Genomic DNA, 17,325 nt, shown 5'->3' on the forward strand with positions numbered 1-17,325 from the left:
TGATCATTTCAGACTCAGGAATGCCAAACCTGGTTTCCCCGCTAGATCTATTTTTTAGTTTAACCCGTGGGAGGCTCTCAACCAATATTATTATCCACAATTGAAGTTTTTTGGGTTGATGGCATAAATATAAATGGGTCGTTAAACCTGCCGCACATGGGGCTCTATGGAGGCGCGTCGTTAAGCGATCAGTCGTCCACAAGGGGGTGGTCGTTAAGAGGGGTTCTACTGCACACAGCTCGGTGTGGCCTCACCAAGTAAAAAAAAAGTTTTTTCTTTCTTTCTATGACTCAGAACGTTGATTAAATTATTGACTGCTTGGATGAACTAGATTTAAGAGAACGACTAAATGCAAGGCAGACTTCAACGAATGCTTGTGGGGGAGGGGGGGCGGTTGAGTTTCTGGAAAAATATCCGCGTTGGGGCAAAACCGCGTTCGGCAAACGGACCTCATCCATAATCGAGGTTTGTTCAGTTGAATCGCGTAATTATAAATGTGCCATTAAAACCACCACCACCACCTGACACAACCAATTAGTGAGGGGTTTGTCACATAAACAAAACATGCCAATTAGTTCATAGTTCAGCACACCGCTGTGTTGGAGAGTAAAACCCACGACAACATTTACAATTTGAGTACCGTGACGTTTTTCTGGTAATTACAACAGTGAGCATCATCAGGCGACAGACAATTCTAGCTTAAACGATGCATTTATATTTATGCGATCTAACCCAAAAAAACCTCAATGGATTTTTGTGTTCAGTTTGTTGTCCTTCCCCCCGCACTTCCGATCAGCAAAGTTCAACGTACACACGCACACACACTAAATTATTTCACCGATAAGATTCGCTCCTTCTCGGCATCTGCTCCGCAAGGTCTGGAATTCTCCTCCTCTTGAACTTTGTATAGCCGAGATTCCGCTGCCCTTCTTTGTTTTGACGTGCACACTGCGAATATTGTTTTCTTCCCGTGAAGCGTCCGTAGATGCGGTTGCATTTATACGCTGCGACGTCAACGTGGAGAGTATTGTATCTCGGTCCACTTCTTCATCAGGACACCACTGAGCTCTGTCTCGTCACAGACTGTCGCGCTGTCTGCGGTTCCTGGCGGCCAGCGATCGTAGCCACCATCGTCGTCGCGCTCAATGATTTTTCCATCGACTTGGCCACCGCTGAATGAAAAGAACAAACCAAAACTCTTCGCCAACAAACGTCTTCTGTCGCTGCTGTAAAAAACGGAAACCCCAATGCCGATGAAACTGCGGCGAGCTGATCACTGGAATCCTCTCCCCCCATCTCTTCCCTCCCTTTCCTCTCTCCCCCCCCTCTCCTCTGTCTCTCTCCCATCCCTCCACTCTCCCTCACCTCTCTCTCCACTCTCTCTCCCCTTCCTCTCCTGTCCCTCTCCTCTCCCCTCCCTCTCTCCTGACTCTCCCCTTTCATCACTCGCTACGAGTCGAAGCAGTGCATCACGGGAGCCCAGTCGAAGCAGAACGTCGCCATGCTAGAAGAAAAGAAGATGCGTGGTGGTGCCGCGGTGGTGGCAACTGCAGTGGTGGTGGTTGTGGCGGTGGTGGTGGTGGCCATCGGCAGGCTCCCTGGGATGCCCTGGGACTGTGTCAAGCTCCAAGAGGAGGAGGGCAACGGTTCCGGAGCTGCATCTTTAGAGAGAAACCCGCGCGCGCACACACACACACACACGGACATGTTTCAGTTGAATTTCTCTGTGGTAATAACTTTTTATTATCTATGTCATAATTATGAAACAATAACAATAGGCTTCATTACCCTTCATGGCAATAGAACAGGAGTTGTGTTAAGATGCTTAAACACCAATGAGATCCCCTTTTGCAAGGCATCAAGTCTGCATTAACTACACATAACTTGTAGCAAAACAGGCGAACAAACATGCTCTGATAATAGTGTACGCGTTGTCTTTGAAACCGATTGGCAAACACCAGAGACAGCCTTCTTTATGGTCTTGTCTCACCACCGGTGTCAGACCAGAGAACGCCAAAAGGCGAACAGCACAAAGGCAATGCAAGTTTTGCCTCAAGTGCGTATGGTTAATGCAGACTTTATGCCTTGCAAAATGTATCTTTTGGGTGTTTGCACATCTTAACAAAACTCCTAGTTTTATTGCCAGAAAGGGTAACACCTATTATTTTTCAAACTTTTCACTACGACTACATCTACCCAGTAGGAATACTTTTTATTACTAGACCCAAAGGGCTGAATAAACGTAGGCAGTGAGAAAAAGGGTTGTGCGTAGAAAGAAGATGACCCGGTGATGGGGCGGTGATGAGGTCGAAACTGGCCGCTAATTTTGACACACACGTGTAGTAGGATGGACACACGCACACACGTGTGTGTAGGATAGACACGTGTAGTAGAATGGACACATACACAACAACCGCCATTCGTCCCGAAGTGGCGGTGACGTCACCACGGCGCTTGTGCCAGGCTATGTGCCCTTTAAGGCAGGAGGTCGCAGGACAGATCCAGGTTGCCTGACAGTGATGACTGGCTGATGCACCACCTGTGCCCCCTAATGTGCCAACTTGCTGTGCTTTAGCCACCCGGCGCTTTGCTCATTGTTGTGAGCATTGTTCCCCTACTCTCCGCTGTTGATGGAGGGCGACTGCCTCCAACTGCCAAGTAGCATCCTTCATGAGCCTCCTCGACAGAGGCCGATCTTGACACCGCTGGTACTATTCATCGGCAAGTCTACTCAAGCTTTACATTCTCCTGTGCCACCTAATTCCATCTCTTCTTCATAATCAACGTTTTTGGGTTTAGATCGCGTTATTTATAAATGTGTCGCAACCCTTCACCACCCGACACGGCCAATCAGTAAAAAAGTGTCACGTTGACAAAAGACAAATAGTTCACTGCTTTAGCCCACCGGTGTGTTGAAGCGTGAAACCACAACATTTACAATTTGAGTACGACGTTTCGCTGGTAATTGCATTCAGCATCATCAGGCAATTCGCCAGAATGGTGAGGCTCTGCTGTGTCTCCCGTTCTTATATAGAGCAGCAGCAGGGTGACGTCATCATTAACTCATTAACTCATCAGGTGCAAAGATTCGAGGGGGGAGTTATTGTAATTATATACTAGATTAGTAATCAGGCTATTGTTACGATGCGAGTTGTAGATTAGTAATCATTTGGAATGTGTTTTATTGTGATTATGCTACATTAGTAATCAGTTAGTGTTTGTTTCCCTTATAAGGAATTGTAATGTATCTTATTTAATAATACGCTTCCAGGCCGCACTAAGCCTGTAGCTGTCTGAGCGATTAAAGTTATTTCTGTTTCTCTCAATTTCAATCGATTCTCTAATTAGTCTTTGCCAGTAGTAACTAGTTTTACACAACACTTCAACGTTGTCAAAATCAATTGAGTGTCCCTGTTGGCATGCATGTTCTGCCACTGCCGACAGTTGTGTTTGTGATAGTTTAATATTTCTCTGGTGTTCTTTTAGTCTTACACTAATGTTACGCCCTGTCTGTCCAATATAGCATCTGCCACATACACAATTAATCCGATATACACCTTCTGTTGATAATTTAGGTAATTCGTCTTTAGTGCACGTTACTAGTTGTTGAATTTTGTGTACTGTACCAAATCTTACTGTAATGTTTTGCTTTTGCAAAACACGGGCTAATTTGTCAGTTACTCCTGAGATAAATGGTATTTTTATTGTTTTAATAATCTGATCGCTTTCAGCAGTGTTGCTTTGCGATCGTGATTTGGCATTTAGTGCTCTGTTAATTTGAGCATTATTGTAGCCATTCTGTCTTAGTGCTTCTTTAACATGTTTAATCTCTCTCACTAGACTTTCACCATCTGACACTGTTTTAGCCCGATGTATGAGCGTCTTGATAAGAGAGGATTTCTGAGCTGGGTGATGATGCGAATCTGCATTCAGATAGGCATCAGTGTGCGTTTGCTTTCTGTAAACGCTGTGTGTTATTTTACCATTTAGGCCATGCTCAAGTAAAATATCCAGGAACGGGAGTGAACTGAATGGCCGGGTTTTGTGCATTGAGATGATTTAGAAAATCGTTAATGAGTTAATGATGACGTCACCCTGCTGCTGCTCTATATAAGAACGGGAGACACAGCAGAGCCTCACCATTCTGGCGAATTACCCGATGATGCTGGATGCAATTACCAGCGAAACGTCATACTCAAATTGTAAATGTTGTGGTTTCACGCTTCAACACACCGGTGGGCTAAAGCAGTGAACTATTTGTCTTTTGTCAACGTGACACTTTTTTACTGATTGGCCGTGTCGGGTGGTGGAGGGTTACGACACATTTATAAATAACGCGATTTAAACCCAAAAACGTTGATTATGAATAATATTGGTCACGAAAGCCTACGTGTTATCCATCTCTTCTCTTGCGCGCCCGTTTAGCCCCCTCAATTCGGCCGAACAAAAGCTGTTTAGGCATGCGGTGGCCGGGTATGCGGGCTGCATGACCCAGCCAATGCAGCCTTGCCTGCCAGAGCAGCTCACCAATGAGACTTTCAAGGATTTGAGAGCTATAATAATAGGGTTTTCCCCTTTTTTCTGGCAACAAAACTTAAACCTTTTTACAAGGATACATGTCTGCATTAACCACAATACTTGCAGTCAAAACGCAAACAAAAAAACATACTATGATAATATATGCATTGTCCTTGAAACTGATTGGTCCACACCAAGGGACGGCTTTCTTTTGAGCGTCGACCCAATTGGTGCTCAACCAGAGGACGCCAAAAGGCGTACAGCTCAAAGACAATGCACTATCAAAGTAATGATGGCTCGGGTGAGCATCTACATCATTAGACCTCCTTTGCTAGTACCAAAATATAATAATAGGGTTTTGAGAGCTCCTCACACAATCCAGGCTGGTTTAACCCAGGATGAATCGTTGGCAGGCCAGCCTAGATTTTTCTAACTGGCGAAGATGTTCCATTAGGGGGGGTCCATGTTTTGCAAGCATAGACAAGGGAGGGCATGACCATGGCCGAGAAGACCGGATGCTTCCTGTGGAGCGACAAGCCAGGTTAGCTTCCACACAGCATTACGCAACCGATGAAAATACAGGGTGTTTTAAAAGATATACCCAATTTCAAAGCAGTACTGCTTTGAAATTGGATCCATCTATTTGAAACACCCTGTGGAATGCTGCTGGGCTGATTCAGAGTGAGACCTATGCTGTCAAATCAGAGCCGGTCATGAGCATACTGCCCAGGTATGGAAAACTCTCCACTCTCCACAACTGCCCCATCACCAATTGGGAGTTGTGGTGGTGGAGTGTTTGATGGCACAAAATACCCAGGCAGATGCTTAGTTTTCGTGGGGCTGATGGGAAGGCCACACCTCTTAGTGGCACGCTCTAGGTTCAGCAGCATGGCCTCCAACTCCTCCTCTGAGTGGGCAGCAATCAACAGATCATCGCATTACATAACTTGGTTGACCAATACGGAGCCATCCCTCCTCCCATTGTATTTGTACTAAATTGAAATTCCTCCAGTACAGCCATCAAAGGCTTCATGAACTACATGGTCGAAATAGATGTTAAATAATGTGGGAGCCAGAGGACATCCCTGTCACACCCCAAGGTGAGCAGGAAATGATTCCGACTTCCTGCCACGTAGTTTTACCCGGGCCTGTCCACCATCGTGAAGATCCTTAATGATTATGAGCAGATAGTCATGGACTCCGAAAACACAAAGAACAACCCAGAACTTAGGCCGACAGATAGTATCATAGGCCTTGGCCAGGTCAATAAAGCAGAGATGTAGATCTTGTTGTAATTCCCTACACCTCTGCTGTAGCAGACGGACAGAAAATATGGCATCTGTGCAGGACCGCCCTGGCCTGAAACTGCATTGGGGCTCCGCAAGCCTCTCCTCAGCATGACTGGCAAGGCGATGTTGAATAATCCTTGCCAGGACCTTTCCCGGCACACTGAGGAGTGAGATGCCCCTGTAGTTGTTACAGTGTGTGCGGCCCCCCTTCTTAAAGAGGGGGACCACGAGGGCATCCTTCCAATCCTGCGGAAACCATCCAGTGGTCCAGACTATTATTATGAGCACAAATGACACCCTCCCTCAGCATTTTGCTTGAGAGATTATCTCTGCCCGGCGGGTTTTCCTGATATAAGACTCTGGATTGCCTTCTGTACTTCCTCAATAGATGGCACTTCAGCCAGCCACTCACAGGGGGTGACAACTTCTTCCATTATTTGAGGCATAGCAGCCTAAGCAGGGTCATCTCCAATTTGCCCCATGATGTTTTCCAGGCTTAGGGATTTCCCCTCCTCCAAGACCTCACAGAAATGCTCAGCAAATCTGTAAACCTGTTCCTGGGGGTTGGAGATCGGATCACCTTTCTTTCTCCCAATGATGGTGATAGGTGTGACACTGTAAGTAACTCTTTTGAGGGAGTTAAAAAGTGATTTGTGATCGCAGGCTAATGATGCAGACTCCATCTCCTCAGAAACCCGCGACCAACACTCATCCTTCCAGCGCCTCACAGCTCTCCGAACTTCCGAACGAAGGCTGCGGTAAGCCTCTGATGTGGGATGCTGGAGACGGTGAGAGTGGGCCTTTCACTTTTTCTCAGCCAACCTGAACACCTCCTCTGTCAGCCAGGGTCTCTAGGGCAGTCTGGACCATGTACCCAAAGCAGTCATTGCAGCTGCATGAGTCACAGTCCTAAACCTCACCCATTTCCCCTTGGCATCAGGAGGAGTGTGGGACAATGCCAACCCCAGCTGCAAGCGATGACGAAATTCTCGCTTACAACTTTCATCAGCTAGCTAAGACCAGGCCACTGTGGGTTTGAATGGCATACTAGAATTGACAACCACAACCGGAGCGGAAGAATGGAAGGCGCATCTTACATATGACAAGCCGGCGGTCAGTGGGCAGATCAGCTCCATGGTGGGTGCTGGTGTCAAGGACATGGACCCGTATCCGCTGTTCCGTCACTATGTAGTCCAGCAAATGTTCTTGCTTGGACCCGGCATTCATCCATGATGTTGTGTGGACGCGCCGATGCTGGAACAGCGTGTTGGTAATTACAAGCTCATAGGCTGCACAGAAGTCTAGCAGCCTCCTACTGTTGTTATTGAGCTGATCTGGCCCATGCCTTCTAGTCACTCCAGACCAGCTGCCAGCATCATGACCAACTCGGGCATTAAAGTCACCCAACAAGATGACTCTATCCCGAGGGGCCACTTTAGCTAGCACCTGTGACAGGTCATAGAAGGCATCTGACTCGTCGGCCTTGCCTGCATCTCTCCACTGATGTTCATCTTCGGTGGGGGCATAAGTAACCATGACCACTACTCCCCACCTCTGGTTGATGGGAAGACGAGCCCAAAGTAGCCTGGGGCTGACAGCTTCCCACTCCCCCTTCATTCTTTTGTTTAGAAGATCTATTCTCTGTTGTTTGGCAGTCTCCTGCCCACAGTAGAGGACTGTCCGCCCCTCATGGTGGCAGGGGCCAGAGCCGGTCCACCGGACCTCCTGAATACCGCAGAGATCCAGATGGACACACACGCGTGTGTAGGATGGACACACGCGTGTCGTAGGATGAACACACACACACGTGTAGCAGGATGAACAGGAGAAAAACAAAGTGTTGTTGTTGTTCAGAAAAATGGAAAGAACCAGACAGAGGGGAAATAATGCGTACCTCTTTTAGAGTTTTTTGGCAAAGAGGTCCGTGGAAAATGATTACATTTTTGGATTATCCGCAATTTTTAATTATCCGCGGCCGTCCTCCCCGTTATTAGCCCGAATAATCATCGAGGGTCTGCTGCCGTTAATGTCCGGCTCACCAACGCTGGAGGCGGCTGCGACAGTAGAAGAATTCTTCGCCTGAAGCCTCGGAGGAACCTAAGTAAGAGCAGAGCATCGACATCAACGATACAACACACACAGAGAGAGAACATCAACAACAACGATACAACACACACACAGAGAGAGAACGTCAACAACAATGATACAACACACACACAGAGAGAACATCAACATCAACGGTACAACACACAGAGAGAACATCAACATCAACGATACAACACACAGAGAGAGAGAACATCAACATCAACGATACAACACACACAGAGAGAGAAGCGTCAACATCGCTTCACAATCATCATCATCAACCATAATCTATCCACTACTGGATGGAGGCTGCCCAAGGCCATCACCAATCTGTGTGATGTCACAATCCATCTATGCCATGGCGTGCGAGATGGATTCCATCGCTCCCTCTCCCTCCGTCCCTCATGGACGTGTTTCCCCTCCACCAGATGACAAGCCCACTTCGTTGAGCTATCATTACGTGAGAGCCAGGTCGCTTCTGAAAACGAGCCAGACAGCTCAGTGGGGCCTTACCTGGTCAAATAAACATAGTTTAGTGATGTGTCCCGTGTCTCGCCCGTGTCTCACTGTGTCCCGTATATCTCGCTGTCGCCCGTTTCTCCCCCGTGTCTCCCCGTGTCTCACCGTTTCTCTGCCATGTCTCTCGTGTCTCCCCCGTGTCTCCCCCGTGCCCCCCCCATGTTTCCCCGTGTCTCCCCCGTGTCCCCCCCGTGTCTCCCCGCCTCTCCCCCGTGTCTCCCCGTGTCTCCCCCCCCCCGTTTCTTCCCGTGTCTCCCTGCGTCACCCCGTGATTCAAGCGGCCCTTACCTGGCTGTGTCTCTTTTTGTGGATGGGTGAATTTTGGTTGCGAGGTCGGGGCTGACCCTGTCGATGAGAATTTACAACAGGGCAACGATAAACGATAACTCAGCGATGATTATCGTCACAACCTTCATGCCTTGCAAAAGGTATCTCATTTGGTGTTTGAACATCTTCACACAACTCCTGTTTTATTATTGCCAGAAAGGGTAATGAAACCTATTATCTTTCATACTTTGACACTGGCAAAAGATCCCGTATGTGTCTATGTATGCACGTTGAACTTCTTTTGCGCCGTACGGAGGCAGCCGGCGCCGATCAGCTCAGTGGAGACGTTCGACTGCGCGAGCATCGAGCTCTCACCTTCACCTTCAAGATCTCGTTGAACTCATTCTGGGTTTGTTGAATGAAATATCTCTGCTGCCTCTGCTTCGACATCAGCTTGGGTTCCCACTGCCGCCTGAGAGACGTGGGGACACAACAAGACAACAGAGACAAAGATTCCCCTCCCCCCGTATAGCACTGTGGTGCACGAGGGGGTGGGTGGGCGAGTGGCCAGTAACCACACCCGGCCGCCTTTGTCTCCCTCTAGTGACAACGTTTACTACACACCACTGTACCAGGTACTAGTTTAAGGCTGAGTCGACCTAGGGAGGCCCAGAACCGCTTCAGATAATTGTTATCACCGGTGTTGGCCATGAGCGGGAATCAAACTTGGGTTGCTGGGTTCGTAGCGCGGCGTAGCGCTAACCGCTACATTACAGCTCCCTGCACAGACACACACACGCCGCCATTCATGATTGACCGAGTGGCGGTGATATCACCACAAGGTCTGAACTTTGGCTCATAATGCGCCAGAGACACCACCGCCTACTCCAGACCATAGATTGATGGCCACGATAAGCACCAACTTTCGTTGAGCTATCGTTTGTGATGGCCAGGTCACTAAATAGCGAGTGGGAGATTTAAACCTGGCAATATTTAAACAAAGTTTAATTGTGTTTGTATATTTTAGATGGAAGTGATTTGTTTACGTTTCCTATACTTTACCCTCCTATTGTGATTGTGAGCATTGTGCTTGTCGTTGTGGTAACGTTCTGACCCAGTGATCCCCTATTGGACATCTGTGAGCAAAGAGCTTTATAGCTCATCGGATTCCTCCTCCTGCAGTATAAATACAGGTTCTCATTCTGAATGCCATGATTCTGCTGCTGATGCTGTGTGTAGTCACGTGGTGCTGTGTGTACTCACGAGGTGCTGCTGTGTGTAGTCACGTGGTGCTGCTGTGTGTACCCACGTGGTGATGCTGTGTGTAGTCACGTGGTGCTGCTGTGTGTAGTCACGTGGTGCTGCTGTGTGTAGTCACGTGGTGCTGCTGTGTGTAGTCACGTGGTGCTGCTGTGTGTACCCACGTGGTGCTGCTGTGTGTACCCACGTGGTGCTGCTGTGTGTAGTCACGTGGTGCTGCTGTGTGTACCCACGTGGTGCTGCTGTGTGTAGTCACGTGGTGCTGCTGTGTGTAGTCACGTGGTGCTGCTGTGTGTAGTCACGTGGTGCTGATGTGTGTAGTCACGTGGTGCTGCTGTGTGTAGTCACGTGGTGCTGCTGTGTGTACCCACGTGGTGCTGCTGTGTGTACCCACGTGGTGCTGCTGTGTGTAGTCACGTGGTGCTGCTGTGTGTACCCACGTGGTGCTGCTGTGTGTAGTCACGTGGTGCTGCTGTGTGTAGTCACGTGGTGCTGCTGTGTGTACCCACGTGGTGCTGTGTGTACTCACGTGGTGCTGTGTGTGTAGTCACGTGGTGATGCTGTGTGTAGTCACGTGGTGATGCTGTTTGTACCCACGTGGTGCTGTGTGTACTCACGTGGTGCTGTGTGTGTACTCACGTGGTGATGCTGCGTGTAGTCACGTGGTGCTGCTGTGTGTACCCACGTGGTGCTGTGTGTACTCACGTGGTGCTGCTGTGTGTACTCACGTGGTGCTGTGTGTACTCACGTGGTGCTGCTGTGTGTAGTCACGTGGTGCTGCTGTGTGTAGTCACGTGGTGCTGCTATGTGTAGTCACGTGGTGGTGATGTGTGTAGTCACGTGGTGATGCTGTGTGTACTCACGTGGTGCTGTTGTGTGTAGTCACGTGGTGATGCTGTGTGTAGTCACGTTGTGCTGCTGTGTGTAGTCACGTGATGCTGCTGTGTACTCACGTGGTGCTGTGTGTACTCACGTGGTGCTGCTGTGTGTACTCACGTGGTGCTGCTGTGTGTACTCACGTGGTGCTGTGTGTACTCACGTGGTGCTGCTGTGTGTACTCACGTGGTGCTGTGTGTACTCACGTGGTGCTGCTGTGTGTACTCACGTGGTGCTGCTGTGTGTACTCACGTGGTGCTGTGTGTGTAGTCACGTGGTGATGCTGTGTGTAGTCACGTGGTGATGCTGCGTGTACTCACGTGGTGATGCTGCGTGTACTCACGTGGTGATGCTGTGTGTAGTCACGTGGTGATGCTGTGTGTACCCACGTGGTGCTGTTGTGTGTACCCACGTGGTGATGCTGTGTGTAGTCACGTGGTGCTGTGTGTTCTCACGTGCTGCTGTGTGTAGTCACGTGGTGCTGCTGTGTGTACCCACGTGGTGCTGCTGTGTGTACCCACGTGGTGATGCTGTGTAGTCACATGGTGCTGCTGTGTGTACCCACGTGGTGATGCTGTGTGTACTCACGTAGTGATGATGTGTGTAGTCACGTGGTGCTGCTGTGTGTAGTCACGTGGTGCTGCTGTGTGTAGTTACGTGGTGATGTTGTGTGTACCCACGTGGTGCTGCTGTGTGTACTCACGTGGTGATGCTGTGTGTAGTCACGTGGTGCTGTGTGTAGTCACGTGGTGCTGCTGTGTGTAGTCACGTGGTGCTGCTGTGTATACCCACGTGGTGCTGCTGTGTGTACTCACGTGGTGATGCTGTGTGTACCCACGTGGTGATGCTGTGTGTACCCACGTGGTGCTGCTGTGTGTAGTCACGTGGTGCTGTGTGTACCTACGTGGTGATGCTGTGTGTACTCACATGGTGCTGTGTGTAGTCACGTGGTGGTGCTGTGTGTAGTCACGTGGTGATGCTGTGTGCACTCACGTGGTGCTGCTGTGTGCACTCACGTGGTGCTGCTGTGTGCAGTCACGTGGTGATGTTGTGTGTACCCACGTGGTGCTGCTGTGTGTACCCACGTGGTGCTGTGTGTACCCACATGGTGATGTGTGTAGTCACGTGGTGATGATGTGTGTCGTCACGTGGTGCTGTGTGTACTCACGTGGTGCTGTGTGTACTCACGTGGTGCTGCTGCTGCTGCTGCTGTGTGAGGGCTGCTTGAGCCAACCGCTGTCTGCCGGAGATGGAGAGTGAGAAGCGATCCATTCTCGCAGATGCCTGGGGAGCACACACACATGCACACACACATGCACACACACACATGCACACACACACATACACACACAAAGATCCCTCGTATAGCCTAAACAGACTATTGGGGCAAGTGCTGTTAGCGAGCACCTATGAAGGCCGGAACGGCACACGAGGGGGTGGGTGGCCAGCACCACACCCGACCGCCTTTGTCTCTCCAGCGGCGATGCTTACACACAGCACCAGCTACTCATTTGAGGCTGAGTCGACCTAGGGAAGGTCCAGGACCGGTTCAGATAATCGTCACTGGTGTTGGTGACCATGAGCGGGAGTCGAACTCGGGTCGCTGGGTTCGTAGCGCAGCGTACTAACCGCTACACTATATTCTTGGTTCTGTCGGTAAAGTCACGTAGAAGGGAAATAATAAAATGAAATAAATAAAACAATTAAATTCTCACGACGTTCCGATTGCAACACAAGCAATCATCATCAGGTGTGAAAACCACAGCAATAATTTTTTTGAAAAAAGTGGCGTTTTTTTTTACGTTAGCACCACGGGCAGCGACTGATGATGATTGCCTGTGTTGCAATCGAAACGTCGTGAGAATTGTATTGTTTTATTTTATTATTTTATTATTTCCCTTCTCCGTGACTGCGCACACACACCATGTTACGCATACCCACACCACTTAGCTCAGGTGTAAGACCCCACTGAGCTAAGTAGCTCTTTTCCAGAAGCGACCCTGGCTATCACAAGCAATAGCACCTCAAAAGGGAGCTTATCATCGTGTGGAAATGTATAGCAGCCAAACACTCGAAACGCGCGATGTTGATGATGGTTGCTTATGTTGCGATCGAAACGTCATTATTATTTAATTTCATTTCATTCTACGTGACTTTAACGAAATATTTTGCCACTGGTAAAGGAGATGTCTCAGTGTAATTGCTTACCCCGAGCTCTCAATACTCTGATAGTGCACTGTTTTTGAGTTGTACGCCTTTTGGCGTCATCTGGTTCAACACCAATGGAGACTAGGCTCTAAGAAAAGCTGTCTCGGGTGTGGAGCAATCAACTTCAAGGACAGTGCATATCATTATCAGAGTTGTTTCTTTTTGTTTGCATTTTGACTGCTTGTGTTGTGGTTATTGCAAACATGATGCCTTGTATAAAGGTGTCAGTTTTTGTACCAGTTGAAAGGGTAAAAACCTATTACTATATTTTGCCACTGGTAAAGGAGATGTCTCATAGCTTTTGTTCGACCGGATCGAGGGGGCTAAACGGGCGCGGCACGGGCTAGAGAAGAGATGGAGTGATGTGGTATAGGAGGACGTGGAGCTGAGTGGACTTGCCGATGACTGGTACCAGCGGTGTCAAGGTCGGCCTCTGTAGAGGAGGCTCGTGAAGGACACTACTGGAGGCAGTCACCCTCCAACAACAACGGAGGGCGGAAGAGCGACGCTCACAACAACGAGCAGAGCGCCAGGTGGCTAAAGCACAGCAAGTTGGCACAGTAGGGGGCACAGGTGGTGCATCAGCCAGTCATCTCAGTCAGTCGACCCGTGGCACCTGGGTCAGCCCCGTGACCTGCCAGCGGGCTTTCGACACTCTCAAGGTGCACATGGCCTGGCACAAGCGTCATGGTGATGTCACCGCCACTTAGTGGCGAATGGAGGTTGTTGTTGTCTTTGCTGTTGCTACACGTGCATAGGTGTCAACCCATACGGTTTAACCCGTATTCTTGATCAGGGAAATTGAGCTTTTCAGGTCCATACAGCGTACAGCTGTTTCAATACGGGCAAAAAAAACATCTTATTTGTGTCGATGTGTTTGTTTCTCCCTTGTGATGAGACTTTGAAGGATGAACGTTGAGATTTATAAGGGACACGGGGTGACCAAAAAAGTCTGACAAGGGATTGACAGGCATGCGCGTGTGTGGGTGGGGAGCGGTAGCGTAGTGGTTCGCACGCTGCGAGCACAGGCACGCGCGCCCTGTTGTGAACCCATCAACCCCGAGTTCGATTGCTGCTCACCGTCAACACCAGTGCATGTGCGCTGTGTTGCTACGCTTGTGTGTGCGTCTGTGCTACATGTGCCCTACGCGTGTGCTGTGTTTGTGTGTGCTGTCTGTGTGCGCTACTTGTGTGTGTGCTATGCGTGTGTGCTATGCGTGCATATGTGCTATACACATGTGCGCTACGTGCATGTGTGCTATACTTGTGTAGTAACGCTCACGACTCGTTCACACCGGATAGTTGGAGGCACACTGGTTTATTTAACACCACACGTTGTGACATACACACTTGAGGGGGTATCGGCCCCCTCACCCGTCTATCTGAGGACACACCTCTTAGCTAACCCTAGCCTGCCTCTGAGTCCTCCGCTAATGGGCTAGGGGAGGCTATCTTGGCCCGACACTGGCCAGTCGGGCCCGGTACCCAGAGTCCAGACCAGCACTGGCTCTGGCTCTGGTACCACGCCACTGGCTCGAGCCTGCGCGGTCCTGATAAGGACGGCGTACCAGGGGGAGACCAGGGCTCTATCTAAGACGTCTTCCGTCTTCTCTTCTTAGCTAACACATCACTCCCGAGCCCCCCGATACATTCCCCTTTTATACTCCCCCCTCCCTGAGGGGTGGGGCCCCGGGGGATCGTAACGTCCGAAGCGCGGACGTCGTAGAGGGCACCTGCCCGTGCACTCACGTAGCCCCGCCCACTGTGCTTGTTTACCATAGGCTGCCATGCATAACGGGCTCTCTCTAACACCCCTACATCACTCCCCCCCGCATAGCATGCAGCCGTCCCGGCTGCCAACATACAAAAATTTGACAATAAAGGTGCCTTCACCCCCTGACCGCGCGTGTGCCTCACTATTTTTGAACAATAACAGGAACCAGAACAAGAACGCAACAACAAGATGAGAAACAACCCGTCGCACCCCCCCCGAATAAATACGAATTCCGTAAAAAAAACAGCCTATATACAATCAGCAGGGAACCCACCACGCACACACAACACACGGTGAACCCAACATATGTACATCCGAGGAGCGGGGAACACACCACCCACACAACACCCAATAAACACAACAGCTATGTACACATTTTCCGGCCTCACAACAGTTTGCGCATTTTAGCGCGCGTCCTTGCAGCGGGCCCCTCACACGGGGTAACCGCGCGTGGCGGACCATCAGGTGGCGACTGTCCGTCTTGGGGTGAGCATTCATCCGACTCCGCGTGACCCTCGGTATCCGCAGGAGGGGTGATCGGGCGTGAGCCCGTCACTCCTGATGCTCCTGAAGGTGGCACAGCCGGCAAGGCATTAGGTGAGAGCGACGGAGACGGACCCAGCAAGTCGGCCGACCCCCCACATGTTTGGCCACGCGCGTGTGAAGTGGGGTTGTGTACCGCAGCGAAGGGTTTTAATCTGGAGGGGTGCACGAACCATCGCCGCTTCCCCCACTTGATGCGCACGCACTGCGGACGTAACACCTCCACCACTTCCACAGGGCCCCGCCACGGCCGCACCAGTTTAGAGGAGGTTGCCAGTGGCACCTGGGGGCAGTGCAACCATGCCTTGTCCCCCGGCTTCCACTGCAGCATGTGCGCTCGACTCAATCTGAGGCGCTCATTCGCCTTCTGACGGAGGTCAGAGTTTTGCATTGCAGCATCCCGTGCCTCGGTCAATTTGTCCAGATTAAATTTAACGTGGTCAGCCAGATTAGTTTTTCCCTGCGGCACGGGGATCCGCAACTGGGCACGAACAGGCGGGTCTGGTTCTCGGCCGTACATGAGGTAAAAGGGAGAAAACCCCGTAGCCGCATGGGGTGCCATCCGGTACGCCGCCAAGACCCCCTGAATTTGTAGGTCCCAATCCGTTTGCGAGTCCGAAACTTGTTGTGATAACATGGACGAGATGGTGCGATGCAAACGTTCGACCATCCCGTCAGTTTGTGGGTGATATGGGGAGGTCCGAATTTTCTTTGTGCCCAGGAGATCGCAGACTTGTCTGAGTAGTTTACCGGAAAAATTTCTGCCCTGGTCGGTCAGCAGCCTCTCCGGAGCACCTTTGTCCAGGACATAACCCTGAACAAAGGCCTCCACGATGGCTGCTTCCGACTGGTTGGCCAGAGGCCAGGCCATAGGCCAGCGTGTAAAATACTCGACACCAGTCAACAAATATCTATTCCCCCTGGGGGTGGTGGGGAATGGTCCCAAAATGTCCAGAGCGACCAGCTCGTTTATCCTGGACACTTTGATCGATTGCAAGGGCGGGTTAGACTCCCGTGCCGGCGGTTTGCGTTGTGCACATTGAGGGCATGATCCCAACAAATCCCCAACATCCCTCGTCATGCCAGGCCAATAAAAATCAAGCTGCAGTAAGGCGAGAGTCTTTTGGGTCCCCAGGTGTAGGAGGCGCTCATGAGCGGCCCATACCACCCTACCCCGCAACCCAGTAGGGACCACCAGCCGATGTCGACGTGACTTCCCGTCCCAATGCATCAGCAGACCTTGGCACATTTCCCATGCGTCGGAACCACCTCTTTTTCCCCCCGCCGCACCGCCAACGCGACGTCGCCACCCGAGGAGGGAGACATCCTCCATCTGGAGGCGCCCCCATTCAATGATGGGCAACCCCAACAGGGAATCTTTGCCCTGTTGTTCGATCGAATTAGGAACCACTGTATCGTCGTCGTTGGCGGCCGCCAAGACAGGTACCGATGTGTCCCCTGGAGGCCTGCAACGTCCAGACCCCAGGAGGCATGCACACTCGGAGGTGGTTGGCAAGCGTGACAGAGCGTCCGCGTTGGTGTGGCGAACGCCCTTACGGTATGTGGTTTGGAAATCGTAATCCTGGAGGACCTCCAACCATCGGGACAATTGTCCCGATGGCTGTTGAACCCTCAGGGCGTACTGCAGTGCCGCATGATCTGTGCGGACGGTGAAATGCCGACCGTACAGATATGGGCGATACTGTTGGATGAAATGGACAATTGCCAACAGTTCCCTACGGGTGACACAATATCGTTGCTCCGCTGGAGACAACACCCGACTGCCGTACGCAACCACACGTTCCACGCCGTCAACCACCTGGGAGAGCACGCCCCCAATACCCGTGTTGCTCGCATCGGTGTCGAGCAAGAACGGTTTTGAAAAATCAGGGTAAATCAGGGGAGGAGCGTTTACCAAAGCGTCCCGAAGGGAGCAAAAAGCAGCTTCCTCCTCCTGACCCCAGCAGAACCGAACCCCTTTAGATG

At 50.6% G+C, this 17,325-nt stretch overlaps 1 protein-coding gene across 2 annotated transcripts in view; it reads right to left on the reverse strand.

Annotated features, from left to right (window-relative positions):
• Positions 1-1,338: 1,338 nt before the first annotated feature.
• Positions 1,339-17,325, reverse strand: part of DCP2 (decapping mRNA 2) — a 48,188-nt gene continuing 32,201 nt past the window's right edge. The window contains exons 8-12 of one of the 2 annotated variants that reach the window (XM_078883694.1): positions 12,003-12,098; positions 9,060-9,150; positions 8,700-8,756; positions 7,847-7,904; positions 1,339-1,661 (exon numbers count right to left, since the gene is read on the reverse strand). In XM_078883694.1, coding sequence (XP_078739820.1) covers positions 1,450-1,661; positions 7,847-7,904; positions 8,700-8,756; positions 9,060-9,150; positions 12,003-12,098 — 514 coding nt within the window. In that variant the 3' untranslated portion in view covers positions 1,339-1,449. Of the gene's footprint in view, positions 1,662-7,846; positions 7,905-8,699; positions 8,757-9,053; positions 9,151-12,002; positions 12,099-17,325 lie in introns of both variants that reach the window. The other variant, XM_078883693.1, reaches the window with a different exon arrangement.

This window comes from Lampetra fluviatilis, chromosome 72 (assembly GCF_964198595.1).
Source record: "Lampetra fluviatilis chromosome 72, kcLamFluv1.1, whole genome shotgun sequence".
Lineage (NCBI taxonomy): Eukaryota > Metazoa > Chordata > Hyperoartia > Petromyzontiformes > Petromyzontidae > Lampetra > Lampetra fluviatilis.